The sequence below is a fragment of the Equus asinus genome, chromosome 1 (assembly GCF_041296235.1).
Source record: "Equus asinus isolate D_3611 breed Donkey chromosome 1, EquAss-T2T_v2, whole genome shotgun sequence".
Lineage (NCBI taxonomy): Eukaryota > Metazoa > Chordata > Mammalia > Perissodactyla > Equidae > Equus > Equus asinus.
In genome coordinates, this window is record NC_091790.1 from 206,214,062 (window position 1) to 206,229,598 (window position 15,537).

Genomic DNA, 15,537 nt, shown 5'->3' on the forward strand with positions numbered 1-15,537 from the left:
TTGCTGAGATTTTTTTTTTTTATTGAGTTATTGATAGGTTACAATCTTGTGAAATTTCAATTGTACATTAATGTTTGTCAGTCATGTTGTAGGTGCACCACTTCACCCTTTATGCCCACCCCCCACCCCCCCTTTCCCCTGGTATCCACTAAACTGTTCTTGGTCCATAGTTTTAAATTCCTCATATGAGTGGAGTCATACACAGATTATCTTTCTCTTGCTGGCTTATTTCTCTTAACATAATTCTCTCAAGGTCCATCCATGTTATTGCAAATGGAATGATTTTGTTCTGTTTTGCAGCTGAGTAGTATTCCATTGTATATATGTACCACATCTTCTTTATCCATTTGTCTGTTGATGGGCACTTAGGTTGCTTCCACGTCTTGGCTATTGTAAACAGTGCTGCAATAAACATTGGGGTGCACAGGACTTTTGGGATTGCTGACTTCAGGCTCTTTGGATAAATACCCAGTAGTGGGATGGCTGGATCGTATGGTAGTTCTATTTTTAGTTTTTTGAGGAATCTCCATACTGTTTTCCGTAGTGGCTGCACCAGTTTGCATTCCCACCAGCAGTGTATGAGGGTTCCTTTTTCTCTGCAACCTCTCCAACATTTGTTGCTATTAGTTTTAGATATTTTTGTCATTCTAACGGGTGTAAGGTGATATCTTAGTGTAGTTTTGATTTGCATTTCCCTGATGATCAGCGATGATGAGCATCTTTTCATGTGCCTATTGGCCATCAGTATATCTTCTTTGGAGAAATGTCTGTTCATGTCTCCAGCCCATTTTTTGATTGGGTTGTTTGATGTTTTGTTGTTGAGTTGCGAGAGTTCTTTATGTATTAAGGATATTAAGCCTTTGTCAGATATATGACTTGCAAATATTTTTTCCCAGTTAGTGGGTTGTTTTTTTGTTTCAATCCTGTTTTCATTTGCCTTGAAGAAGCTCTTTAATCTGATGAAGTCCCATTTGTTTATTCTTTCTATTGTTTCCCTTCTCTGAGAAGGCATGGTGTCCGAAAAGATCCTTTTAATACTGATGTCAAAGAGTGTACTGCCTACGTTTTCTTCCAGAAGCCTTATGGTTTCAGATCTCACCTTTAGGTCTTTAATCCATTTTGAGTTTATTTTGGTGAATGGTGAAAAAGAATGGTCAATTTTCATTCTTTTACATGTGGCTTTCCAGTTTTCCCAGCGCCATTTGTTGAAAAGACTTTCTTTTCTCCATTGTATGCCCTCAGCTCCTTTGTCAAAGATAAGCTGTCCATAGATGTGTGGTTTTATTTCTGGGCTTTCAATTCTGTTCCATCGACCTGTGCACCTGTTTTTGTACCAGTACCATGCTGTTTTGATTACTGTAGCTTTGTAGTATGTTTTGAAGTCAGGGATTGTGATGCCTCCCGTTTTGTTCTTTTTTCTCAGAATTGCTTTAGCAATTCGGGGTCCTTTGTTGCCCCATATGAATTTTAGGATTCTTTGTTCTAATTCTGTAAAGAATGTCATTGGGATTCTGATTGGGATGGCGTTGAATCTGTAAATCAATCAACGTGATACACCACATCAACAAACTGAGGAATAAAAACCACATGATCATCTCAATAGATGCAGAGAAGGCATTTGACAAGATCCAACAGCCATTTATGATAAAAACTCTGAACAAAATGGGCATAGAAGGAAACTACCTCAACATAATAAAGGCCATATACGACAAACCCATAGCCAACATCATACTCAATGGGCAAAAACTGAACCCCATCTCCCTGAAAACAGGAACGAGGCAAGGATGCCTTCTATCACCACTCTTATTTAACATAGTACTGGAGGTCCTGGCCAGAGCAATCAGGCAAGAAAAAGGAATAAAAGGAATCCAGATAGGGAGGGAAGAAGTGAAACTCTCACTGTTTGCAGACGACATGATCTTATATATAGAAAACCCCAAAGAATCCATTGGAAAACTGTTAGAAGTAATCAACAACTACAGCAAAGTTGCAGGGTATAAAATCAATTTGCATAAATCAGTAGCATTTCTATACTCCAGTAGTGAACCAACAGAAAAAGAACTCAAGAATACAATACCATTCACAATCGCAACAAAAAGAATAAAATACCTTGGGGTAAATTTAACTAAGGAAGTGAAGGACCTATATAATGAAAATTACAAGGCCTTTCTGAGAGAATTGGATGACGACATAAGGAGATGGAAAGACATTCCATGTACATGGATTGGAAGAATAAACATAGTTAAAATGTCCATTCTACCTAATGCTGAGATTTTTTTAAAAATCAGAAATAGGTGTTGAATTTTGTTAGTGCTTTTTCTGCATTTATTGAGATAATTGTGTGACTTTTATCCCTTGTTTTATTCATGTGATTTAAATTGACTTTTTAAAAACTGTTATCTATACTCCAGACTTTATTTCCGTTTTGTGAGTTTTTCCAGTAATGTCCTCTTGCTGCTTTGGCTCCAGTCGAGGCACTGCGTTGTTGTGTTTCCTCTGGTCTCTGAGAGTTTGTCAGTCTTGCGATTCATGACCTTGACAGTCTAAAGAGTCCTAGCCAGGCATCCTGTAGAATGTCTTCTACTCTGGACTTGTCTGATACTTTTCTCGTGATTAGACTGGAGTTAGAGATTTTTGGAAAGAATACCACAGAGGTTCGGTGCCCTTCTCCTCCCCATCATGCCGCTGGGTACAGGACCTCCCTGGCAGCGTTACCTTACAGACAGTAACTCTGGAAAGTTACCTGTTTCCCCTTTTCTGCTCTCTTCTTTGGAAGCAGGTCACTAAGTCTAGTCTGCCCACAAGGCAAGAGGAGGGACTTAAGGTCCGCCTCTGGAGGAGGAGGAGTATCTCCATGTATTTGGAGTGCTTCTCTAAGTAGAATTTGTTAAATTGACTGAGTTTTGAATGTTAAATCAACCTGTGGCTAGCTAAGCCTCACTTGGTCATGATGTATTTTCCTTTTTTATTTTGCTGGATTCCACGTGCTTTTATTTTCTTCAGGAATCTTGTTTCTCTATTAATGAAGGATATTGGTCTGTTATTCTCTTCTCGGAATTTTTGCAGTTTGCTCAGTCTTTCCAACTTGTAAATTTTTACTGTTGGTAGAATTAGATATTTTGATTTGTATTTCATGATATAATAAAGAATTATTCTCTATGAAATATTCTGTAAAGCATTAAAAACTTTTTAAGCAGCGTTCTCTATAGTTTCCTTCCCCTCACCTGCCAATTCAGAGAACAATCCAAATGTTTTTCTTGGATTCGGGATAGACTATTGAATTTTCTTTTCAGAACACTGAAATCATAGGTTCATTTCGGAATTAATCGAAGAACTTAAAAAAAATATACTAATCTGGGTCTTGTTCCCCCTTGGAATTTCTAATTTTTTATGCTTATGTAAGATTTCAGTGGACTTGTCTATTTTTAAAGAACTTTCATATGCACCCTCTGTTAAGAACTACAGGTACATCTTTCAGATTTTCAAATAATTAAGTAGCTAAAAATCAAATTTTTGAATATTTTCGCCAATGTCTATAATGAAATAAAAGATTTACATACATATTTGAATTCTTACAAAATATAATCTTAGGAGAGTTAGATTTTTATATTGTTACCCAATACTGCCCTTCAGTGGAATTTTACTTGGCATGGAACACTAGATAATATTTCTTAAAAACTGCAGAGTCAACATTTTGCCAGATAAGGTTAGTTAATTCTATAAACCATTTGGCCAAAGGAGATGCACTTTGTTTTTGAGCCCAGTACTTAGATGAGATAGTAACCAGTGGGTGAAGGAGTCAGGCTAGCTTAGTGAGTGTTGTCAAGTGGCCTACACTCGAGGCTCGTGAGGCCAGTCCATGCCTCATTTTTCGTTCAGGCCTTGTGTAATCCTTGGTGTAGCTCAGGGCTTAACTGGACCCCAAGACCTCAACCAGAAGTTTGCTTTCTAGGACATTCCATTGCTCCAAAAACTGCCTTATGCTATCCTTTTCTAGTCATATGCTCCCTCCATTTCTAGCCACTGGCAACCAGTGTAGTTTTGTCTCTTGGAGAATGTCATAATAAATGGGATCGTTGCAGTGTATCATCTTTCGAGATTGACTTCTTTCACTCAGCAGGATGCTGTTACAGTTTCATCCTGGTTATACCAATAGTTCGTTCCTTTTTATTGCTAAAGAGCATTCCGTGGTTTGGATGGATCACAGTTTGTAAATCTATTCACTTCTTGTTCCCATTTTTGGTGATCCAAAGAGAGCTGTAAACATTTTCCTACAGGCTTTTTACATGAACATAAATTATCGTTTCTCTTGGATAAATTTCTAGGAATGGGATTGTGGGTCAAAGGCTCGATTTGTTTGTTTCTGATGAGCTGTAGTATTCGTTTCAAAGAAACAGTTTTCAACTTAGTTTTATCCCCTTTAGATTTCTTAGGTGGAGATTTGGATGCAGAATAAACTGTATTAGTTTCAGTACTGTCATGTTTTACATCAAGCTTGTTTGGAAAGTCTTTGAGCTGTAATTACTGTTAATGGTTAATTAGAAATGACTGTTGTGATAGAGTCTTTGCTTTATTGGTAGTTATTTCTTTTCCTCCTCTGTGGCCTTGCTGCTCAAAGTCTGGTCTGTGGACCAGCATGTTGGCTCTCCCTGGAGCTTGTTAGAATTGCGGAGTCCCAGGCCCCACGCTGGACTGCGGAATCAGAATCTGCATTTTAACAGGGTTCCCAGTGATCAATCAGTATTAACATTCAATTTGAGAAGCACTGCTCTGGAGCCTTGTGGAAGTGGAGGAGAGAGCTTTGCAAATGAGTTTACGTTTGTTCCATTTGAGTGTAGTGCAGCTGCATCCATCTCATGTCACTCATCTTGGTTTCAGATATTCAGTAAGACAGAAATAATGGTATTAAACCAACAAAAAGCCAAGATTTTGGTACTTTAAAATTCTGTAGTATACTGAATATCAGAATACTGAAAGGTGGTATTGCAATCATTAGGTTTAAAATAAGGTTGTAGTTTACATTCATCACTTTATTTTCAGGCGTTTGAGCTCCTGCAGATGGCTCTCTTCCTGTAGGACTTATAGCAATGAGTATGTATATTTATAGTTGATCTTTTTTCACAGAAAATGTTGGGGAAAGAATGCAACTCAGTTATATTGTTGGCTTATTTTTGTCTTTTTTCTTGTGCATTTTCTAAGGAAGAAGTTCATTTTGTTTCTATTAAGAGTAAAGGACATCTAAAAATTATGAATCATGAGAATAAAGGGACAAAATCTCTCTAAGTTTATAAGAAGTATTTAAATGAAGCTAACACACAGTAGGTACTTGGATTTAACAGTAGGTCACTAAGACCTAACATGAGGTGAAAAATGATTAGTGTCAAAAGGAACATGAGTGATACAGGAAGAATTGTTGAGGGCCAGCCCCGGTGGCCTCGTGGTTAAGTTCGGTGCACTCTGCTTTAGCTGCCCAGGTTTGGTTCCTGGGCACTGACCTACACCACTGGCCTGTCAGTGGCCATACTCTGGTGGCGGCTCACATACAAAAAAAGGAAGATTGGCAGTGGATGTTAGCTCAGGGTGAATCTTCCTCAGCAAAAAAAAAAAAAAAAAAAAAAAAAAGAAAGGAAAGAAAAAGGTTGATGAAGAAGAAATTACTTTTAGTTTGGAACTAGATTAGGCAAATTTTTTGTAGGAATTCTGATAGAAGATAAAAGTTACTGTTAGTGTGAAGTGACTGAAGAAAAAAATAGTTTTGCTTTTTTAGTAGTCTGAGCCAGGGCTGGCCCTGTGGCCTGATGGTTAATTTGGCACATCAGTGGCCTGGGTTCAGTTCCTAGGGGGGCAGACCTACACCACTTGTCAGTGGCCATGCTGTGGCAGTGACCCACAAACAAAATAGAGAAGATTGGCACAGATGTTAGCTCAGGGTCAGTCTTCCTCACCAAAAACTAAGTAAATAAATAAAAAATAGTCTGAGCCAGAAATAGTGATGAGCGAACTCTAGACAGTGGAATGAAGTAAAGGGTAAGAGTGATGAAGGAAAGCTATTGGAAGCTGAAAAAAGCAAACCAACCCAACAGCAGATATGGAGCGCTTGCCTGGCAGGGAAAGTCAAAGTAGAGGGCTCAGGAATTCCAGGAAGGAGCATGCTGTCATCTGATGTAAGGTGCAGGGTGGGTCCTATCCTAATAAGTTGAGGGAACTCTCGTATTGGTTTAATTAAGACTTTGTACTTTGCTACACTCTGGATTCACTTGAGGCCTGCAGGGATTTTTGGAGCTCATGCTTGTTCTCCCAGAAGTAGAAGCAGCAACAGTGTACAGGATGTTGCATGTTAATTACAAGCAGGAGTTTGGACCTTTTCTAACGTTGGTAATTCTTAATGTTTGAGATTGTTTTCTCCTGGAATTAGTTTAGTATTTCACATGGCCTTATAATAGGACATTTTGCAGTATTTTTACGTCTTAAATATAAAGAACTTTTTAATATATATATATTTTAATCATTCTTCAGTATTTAATTTAAAAGAATATGAGCTCACTTTCCCTCCCTTTTTGTTTTGTACGTCTGCAATGTAGGGAGGTATGGAAACTTTGGAACTGCAGAAGGACATAAAAGAAGAGTCAGATGAAGAAGATGATGACGACGAAGAATCTGGACGATTGCGTTTCAAGACTGAAAGGAAAGAAGGAACAATTATTAGGCTCTCAGATGTAACTAGAGAAAGAAGGAACATTCCAGAAACTTTGGGTAACTTTTTTTTTGCCTGTCTCCCATCCTTCTTCACTCCCATTTCAACTTCCTCCATAGTACTGTTATGGTCAATCAAATAGGTCAAAAAGTTGACTTTCTAGATCATTATGCATGCCATCCAGAGGGTGACTGGTCTGTACGAGGTCAGAGTTATGGTGCTGCAGGAGTCACTCTAGGGAAAGGACTGTCTTCTCAACTAAAAGTGTTTGAATAAAGTATTTGATTGTTTATTGTTTTAATAGTTTCTCTTTTGGAGTCTGTGGCCTAGACCTACTCTCCTGCGTACCTTGTGGTTCCTGGCTGGCTCTGGGAAGGTGGCATGGGGCTGGCACAGGGCCATTTGACCCTTCCTGAGACCTGGAAGGTTGCCAGGGCTAATTCTATACCAGACACTTTTATTTTGTACCTTTCAGTGACGTTATAACCATCTTTGCTGTGTTTTCTTTTTCTATATTCCATTTCTCTGAGTGTTTAATGAGACAAGGTGACTTGTTTGTAGACATAATCAGTTGAACATCGTTCTAAGCAAGCCCCGCTAGTAGAGGTCTACAGCAGGCTGTTGCTGGTCAACGGAGAACGTTTTTCAGTATTGACTCTGCCCGCCCTCTGTGGTTTTTCCAGTGTCCACTGCGAAAATAAAGCAGTGGTTCTCAAATTTGAGTGAGCAACAGAATCACTCAGGAGGCTTGTTAAAACACAGATTCCTGGACCTACTCCCAGCTCTTCTGATTCATTAGGTTTAGGGTGGAGTCCAAGAAGCTTGCATTTGTGCTGAGTTCCCAGGTGATGCTGCTGCTGCTCCAGAACCCGTACTTTGAGAACCACTGGGGTGTTGTACCATAGTCCGAGGAGGAGGGTGGGAAGACGGAGGGTTGTCCCTGCGCTCTGTTCTTGGTCAAAGGAAAAATCAAGAAGCTAACCTTTAGTTACTAACTGCGTAACTTCTTAAAACCGTTATTTATAGCCGTTTTCAGTTGGAGACATAAGTGTATATTTTTTTAAGTAACAGATATGAATTCTGTGTGAGGACATTAAGCTGCCAAGATGCATAAATTAACAGTACAGTCATGCCCCCACATAATGACATTTTGGTGAGTGACAGACCACAGATACAACAGTCCCATAAGTGGGACCATAAGATCAGGACTATAGAGCCTAGGTGTGTAGTAGGCTGTACCGTCTAGATTTGTGTAAGTGCACGCTGCGATGTTCGCAGGACGAAATCACCTTACCGCGCATTTCTCAGAACATATCCCCATCGTTAAGTGACTCGTGACTGTAGTGAGCCGGTCTGTCATGTCACTTTACTAAGTGAGATTTATAGAGAGATTGTTCTAGAATCTTAGCATTCTCACTTCTTCCCCCTCCAATTTCCTCCTCGTCTACCTTTTGGCTCAAGATTTCCCTAGACTTTTCTCAAGTTATGGTTTAAAGTTACCAGTTGGTCTGAACCATGACAGCGTTAAGTTTCTAAGAAAGAGGATCTGAAGCTGGCCTTGGGTAAAAGGAGATGAAGCAACAGCCTTAAAACAGGAGGATGGGAAAAACAAAAGTGTCCTTCAGCAGGAGGAGTTGGTAACCTTACGAACCAAGCTGAGTGGAGCAGACATCTCAGTCTTGGACTGGAGTGAGAACAAGGGGAAGACGGTGCCCCTGCCCGAACACTGGGGGTACTAGGCAGCGGCTAATGAGAGAATTGGCATAGGGCCTTCCCGAGCTGGAGGGGCTGGTGGTGAATTATCACTTTTCTGCTGCTTTGTAGTGGGGCTGAGGTTTTGTTACCTAAATTGGGGAGACTGATGTATTAAGTCGTAATAACTGGAATAGCTACAAGTTCTAAGGATGTGAAGTCACTTGACACTCACCATTAGGAATGGGGGCCTCTCCCCTCGGCAGCCAGCTCCCTACAGGCCACTGTGAATTTCATGGGTCACCTTCCCCCACCCTTGATGCCTCTTCCTCTGCCCACCCTCTGGTCCTCAGCTAGGGTCATCTTGTCTCTGTTCATTTTACCTCACCATAAGCACTGACAGCGTGTTCTGAAATGCCCAGCTTGCCTGTGTTCGTAATTTGTGTTTGTTTCATTCCTGCATCTCTTTGTTTTCAGGACCTTTGCCTCATCTCATTCTTTTAAGGGTAATTTGTACTTCTCTTATTAAAGTACTTGGGTTGAATCTTTTTTCTTTCTTTCTTTTTTTTTGGTGAGGAAGATTCACCCTGAGCTAACATCGGTTGCCAGTCTTCCTCTTTTTTTGCTTGAGGAACGTTAGCCCTGAGCTAACATCTGTGCCAGTCTTCCTCTGCTTTGTATGTGGGACGCCTGCACAGCATGGCTGATGAGTGGAGCAGGACAGTGCCTGGGATCTGAACTTGTGAATCCAGGCCGCTGAAGCAGAGTGCGTGGAACTTTAACCACTTGACTATGGGGCCGGCCCCCTTTTTTCTTTTAAGGTGTCTGGCAGCTTTGTAGTCACTGCATCCTGAGAAGAGGCTGGAGGGGTTAGTGGAGGGCAGGTTGGCTCCTTAAATGTGAGGGGAAGGGCTGGGGTTTTTAGAGGCTGCAAGCATAAACACTGTGACCATTTGCCATTCTTTTAAACATTTTTAAAAAAGCTGTTTTTGCAGAATGTGATTGTTTTGCTGGATAATAGGGGAAGTGAAAACGGTGCTTGAAATGATGTGTCTCTTTGCCGCATTTGTGAGCCCTAATTTAGGAAAGCTTAGTGTTTGGAAACATTAGTAACTGAAAAGTTAGGGTTATTCCTAGTACAAAAAGGATTTTTCTGTACATTTAAAGATTGGTTTCCTAAAACAGCGAGCTCCCTTATTCCCTTAACACCCCCACTCCTAACAAAAGGTTAATTTTATATGTAAGAAAAATATTTATTGAGAAAGGAAGCTGCTATAGTATTTGTAAGATTTTTACTCATCAGTTTATTTTTGTTCTCCTGCTGATAGAAATACCAGTTTCAGGTTCTATATAGAAATACTTGGATTTGTTTGATTGTATAAAGCTGTTCACCTACTCTTTGTAATGAGATGAAAATATCTTCCTACCAGAGTACGTATGTCGTCTCATATATGTATTTCTTGACGAACGATGTCTTTGAACATTTTGAATACAAATAAAAACAATTATTTTGTGATATCATTGATTAACATTGAGAATACTTCACTCTTAAGAAGAATGAAATAATGCTCCCATGTCCTCTGTTTCTGACCCCTTAGCCTGCTTGTGAAATAGTGAGTTCACAATCTAGAAGGCTGTTTTGGTCACTTTTGTCTTTTTTTACATTCAGATATATAATGTCATCCTTAAATATAACACTAATTTATAAAAATTTATAAATTTTTATAATTTATAAAAATAACACTAATTTATATATATGCCAGTCTCAACACTTAGGAAGCCAAGTACACAGTTGTTGATTTGTATTTTGAATTCAGATTGGATTAGAAGTAGAATTTTGGGCTTTCATCTAGATTAAGAACTTAAGTAGTGAACTTTTTTCCTCAACCAGGATTTTGGGAATTAAACCTTATAGATAATGTGACTATTGCTCAATTTTCCCAAGGATGGTACAAAACTACATACTTAGGAGATAAATTCATTCATTACATGCAAAGGATGCCTATGAGGAAAAGGGCTTAATTCTCTCGTAGAACCCAGTTGAGAAGAGTTTCTAGAACATATATGTGTGAGGGAATGATTTATTTTGAATGGAATGTCAAAAGCCATCTCTAAAAAGTGGGTATCATTTACTAGCGCAGAGGTTCAGAGCTGCCAGTGTTTTTCCTTAGGAAGTGGATCTCAGATTCTCTTTGAAATCAGTGCAAGCAATAAATGGAAGACTACGTTTATTTTAGTTAGGCTTTCTTTATTATTATCTGAGTAGGTGTCTAGATTTTGCAATTTTCTGTTTCATTGGCACATGTAATATGTTAAATTTTATTTTATTGCTTTATCCTAAAGAACATTCTTAATTATGTCCACATATTTTCTTGAAATATCTTAATTTTCTTGAAAGCAAAGGATCTGTGGGAAAACTCTTTTCATCTAGTAATAAACAGTTGAGGATTGCTAGTGCCAGCAGTAGGCTCCTGCTGCCCTGAGTTTACACAATGGTGCTTGTATTTGTAAGGTCTTTACAAATTTCTTGATTCAGTTATCCTGCAAAAAACTCAGACTATCGTTTGTTATTTTTATTTTGCCAAATAAACTGTGTTCTATAGTCATTATGTATTAGTCTAACTCTTATAAAAGTATTTGTATGCAAATAGGTTTTCCTTAAGCACGTTTTAGAAAGGGACAATACAGTGTAAAACTTAGTTTCATTGAGCTATATATCTTTACTTTAGAATATGGACAGAGTCCAGGAAACACTTAAAGGGAAATTAACATTTCAGTTGAAGTTACAAATGTAATTTTCATCCTGTCATATTTTGGTGACCTTTTGTGACAGCTTGTCTCAATTGGAGGAAAGCGTTTTTACTTGCTGATTAAAGATGTCATTTGAAACCATTTTATTACTGGGGATAGTGAAATTAATCTTGACACTTAGAACCACTAGAAAAATAATTGCTGATTCACTGCATAAAATGTGTGTGTGAACCAATCGCGTAGTCAAGATTGGAATAAAAGTCTGTACTTGTTAAGAAGAGATTAAATTTTCTTTCAGATGGAGTCTAGATTTGTTTGAAAGGGAGGAGAATACCATAGAAACAATTTTGAGAAAATGAAATGTGGCTTAGAGATTTTTGGAAGAGTTTAGGGATGATATGGAATCCAAAGGAGGAGATAAACTGGTAACACTTAAAGTTTACCCTTCACCGTGGGAGAAGACCTGAAATGTTTCTCAGTAGGGTTCAGTGACATCTTTAGGAGGCACATATGTATTAATCTAAAAAATGTTATCACAATTTAGGTAATTTAAAATAAAGGAACTGTATTTGAATAAGTCAGCTTGTTTTCTTTTAGGAATTTAGAGTAATGTGTCCCCTGCAGTTTCTCAGGCCCAGAGTCCCTATTTTTTGCATCCCTAAAGCCCCAGTCAGAGGTGAGCATCTAGCGGGTGTCCTACGAATGTTTGCATTAATGGGCTTTTTCTTACGTGACTTTGCTCTCATTTGATAGGGATTCCATATTAGACTGCATGAATATGTCTTTCTTCACAGAATAAAGTTTTTTTAATATAAATCTGAAAATTTGAGATGATAATAGTATTAAATGAGTTTTCCGTTCTTTATGAAATTATTTGATTTCAGAGTGATTTCATTAGTAGTTTTGTTTTTAAACCAGAACAATCAGGAATTGTTTTCTTTTTGAGTCTGTGTGCCACTGTGCATTAATAATACTTGTACTGGTTTCACTAAGAAAATTGTGCTGGTGGAGCACTGGTGGAGGCAGGTCCTGACCAGTGTCATCTGCTGTCAGTGAAAGAGAAAATGATCGGCAAGTGCCCTGCAGCTTAAGGGTGGTGGCTCGATGGAACTTCAGCCCCTTCTTTGTAGCTTCCCTTAGCACAGTTTGTGGTCTCGCAGGAAAATACTCTAAAGTTGGCAGGAGATACTTGTATTTTGTTACAAGGGGAAAGCATGTCCTCATGTAACAGGTCTCACTAATGGGTTGTGAGTGTTTCTGACTGTATCCTACTTGCTGCTGCCAGTTTAGTTATTTGTTGTGGGTGAAGCACTTGGTGTTCCAGAGTTTCATTGTCACGTTTCTTTCCTGTTTTCTCCCTATCAATATAGTTTAGGCTATTTGAAGGTATCTAATCATGTGCATCTTTTCAAATAGAGCTTTCAGCAGAAGCCAAAGCTGCATTGCTTGAATTCGAAGAAAGAGAGCGACAGCATAAGCAGGGACGCTATGGTTCAAGGCGGGGAGGAAGGCGAGGAGGCTCTTTAATGTGTCGTGGAATGGGAGACCAGAGAAGAGAGAACAGTGAGCGGGGAAGGATGAAAGACCACAGGCCTGCTCTGCTTCCGACACAGCCTCCCGTGGTGGTAATGTTCATAGTTTTGTTGTGATAGCTGAAAGCTTTGAACAAATCAAAATGTGCTTTTTTTGGGTGTCGTATTTTGCATTTATCTCTTAGTGTGAAGGTAAAGTTTAATAATAGGAAAAATGGGTAAAGTTTCTTTATTGTCAATAATATGATTTCCTATGTGGTCTTATAAATTTAGTCCTCTAGTAATTCAGGTAGTAAAAAATAATTCTGTATGCAACTACTTAATGAAGAAAGAAGTTCCAAGAGACCTGATGTCCTCAAGTGACAAGAACCACAGAGGAGTCTTACTTTTATCTTCTGCTTCTAGAGAAGTGCAGCACACTCAAAATACTGAATTTAGTATGTAAAGAATGTAGGCAGTATTGCTTATTTTACAAAAATATTTTTTCCTTTATACTTTTTACCGTAAGTTTTTCCTTAAATATAGCAGTTTCTCTTAGAGTAACTCTCTTATCCTATCCATAAGAATGTTTCATAATTTGGGAATAAATCATATACTTGTAATTTCAACTTAATTTGAATTTTCTCTGTATTTCAGAGATGGACATCTCAAAAGCAAAGACAGGAATTGTAGTGAATTTTTGGTTTTTAGTTAGCCTTAGGATTTTATGGCTTTTTCCTTCAGAATTCAATCTTCAAGGACAAATTTATTTAATACAAATATATGTCAACTCTGTCTGCCACATGTCCTCCTACATTTTTATCTGAATTTAGGGGAAAACCACACTTTGCCTCTGTGTAGAAATGTTATATTTTAGGAGGCATTCATTTATGAAATAACAAAGTAGAAAAGATGACTTATTGTTTTAGCATGAGAATTCCAGTTTTGATGTAAAGGAAGGGAAGAGAAGTAAGCAGGTTGATGGTAGCAGAAAGGAGTTGATGAAATCAGTAACTGCCGTTGGTTCACACAACTGTTTTGTTCTTAATTCTCTAATAGCAAAAAGCCTGGACCTTAGTTTTTGCTTTTTCTTCCCCATCCTGTATCCTCTCCCCAACTTGCCGTATATTGAACAGTCAACCCGGTTATTTGGGCCTCCTGTGGGGAAACAGCCAAACAGGAGACCTGTTTTTGTATACTTGTGTCTCCATGATCCTGGAAAAGTGAACTCCCTGTTTTCTTATCCATGCAAAGAGGAGGTACTATATGCCTAGCCTGCCTCCTTCAGAGGAGCTGAACTGAGGATGTGTGAGTGCTCTAAAAAGGTTGCCCAAGTGTAGGTTGCCGGAGTCCCTCCGTCTGCAATTCTAATGACTGATGTGGACCGCAGAGCGCACCGTGAATTGGGAATAAATCCATAGCTGACCTGAGTCATCCTGATGGGCTTTGGACTGTGAGCTCTATGCTCATCCATGCTGGTCAGTAGTGTTTTAAAATGGCAGTTGACTGAAAAGACCAAGCTGTCTGAAACGAACTCACCCTCACTCCCACCTGTATCCGCCCTCAGATCACACTCTTGATCCTGGTCACTCCCCACCCCAGAGCTGTCTGTCTCCTTAACTCTTCACCCCTCAAAGTTCTGGAAAGAATCCTCTTTGCTCATGTCTTTGCTTCTGTCCATTTTCTCTTCCATCAGCCCCTCGTTGCCTGGACTTTGTTCTCCCTCTCCTGAATGTGCTGTCAGAATCGCCACCTCACCACTGTCCCTGTTTCCTGTCAGACCACGCTCTAGGGCCTTGGGCATCACTGATGAACTCCTCTTTGTTGAGTCCCTCTTATTTTGGGGTGCACTCTTATCTTCCAGCGGTGTGTCTTGTCTCCTTTTTTTTGGGCTGCATTCTTCTCAGTTTTGTTCTCAGTCCTCTTTTTTAGTCAGAGCATCTCCCTTGGCAGCACTGTCCTTGGTACCATCTGCCATCTGCATGCAAATCTGTCTCTAGCCCTAACCTCTTGCCAGCTCTAAGGTTCTCCAGTTCCTAGCTGCCCTGTACCTCTCCACGTGGGTGTTTCACAGGCCCTAAACTCCATTTGCTTAAAACACGTGCTTCCCTTAGAATTCCCGTATGCTCTGGAGTGAATGACCCTGCGTTTTACTTATTCTCAGTTCACTTCAGATTGAACTCAGGTGTTCCTGTCAGTTTATGTGCTGTCCATGGGGATTCAGTGGGGAACAAGATAGACAGGATCCCCACTTTCGTGGGCAAATATGCACATTACAAATGTCATGAGTTAGAGGAGGGAGCACACTGGATTCTGGGAGCATGTCTAGCTGCAGAATTAATTTAGACTGGAATCTTTGGAGAACTCGTCCCTGAGGAAGGATAGGTAAGCCAAGGCCATGTACAGTTTGGTTTCAGAATTCTCATTCTTCCTCTGAAATGTCTCCTTCCCATTGTTCATCATCACATGTTGGCCATTTCTTCCGTTCAGCTCTTGCCGTGGCCTGTAAAATGGTCTGTCTTCCATCTTCTTTACCCTCGTCCATCTCACACACTGTTAGTGATAATCTTCCTGCCAAGTTGTCCTCAGCGATTCCTCATCATCCACGTTGCATATGGCATAATAACAGGTCCTTCGCTTGAATTCAAAAGCCTCCGTCATTTGGCGTCATCCCAGCGAAGGCAGCTTGTGTTAGATGGCTCAGTGAGTAGTATTCTGCCTCTACTGCGAAGTGTGGCCAGTTTGATTGGTGCTTACAAGCAGGACTTGTGGAGTCAGATCCTCTGAATTCCATTCCAGCTCTTCTGCTTCCCAGCTACCTGATCTTGTAAAAGGAGGATAATAATAAGGACTCGCTTCGTAGGACTGCTAGGAGTCAGCCAGTTACTT

At 39.6% G+C, this 15,537-nt stretch overlaps 1 protein-coding gene across 4 annotated transcripts in view; it reads left to right on the top strand.

Moving 5' to 3' along the window:
* The window catches only part of RBM33 (RNA binding motif protein 33), a 132,562-nt gene that overhangs the window by 49,047 nt on the left and 67,978 nt on the right, over positions 1-15,537 (top strand). For all 4 annotated transcript variants that reach the window (XR_006523736.2, XM_044765671.2, XM_044765670.2 and 1 more), the window contains exons 6-7: positions 6,582-6,753; positions 12,554-12,762. Coding sequence is in view for 3 of the 4 variants with exons in the window: in XM_044765671.2 (XP_044621606.2) it covers positions 6,582-6,753; positions 12,554-12,762 (381 nt within the window). In the remaining variant the exon portion in view is untranslated. The remainder of the gene's footprint in view (positions 1-6,581; positions 6,754-12,553; positions 12,763-15,537) is intronic.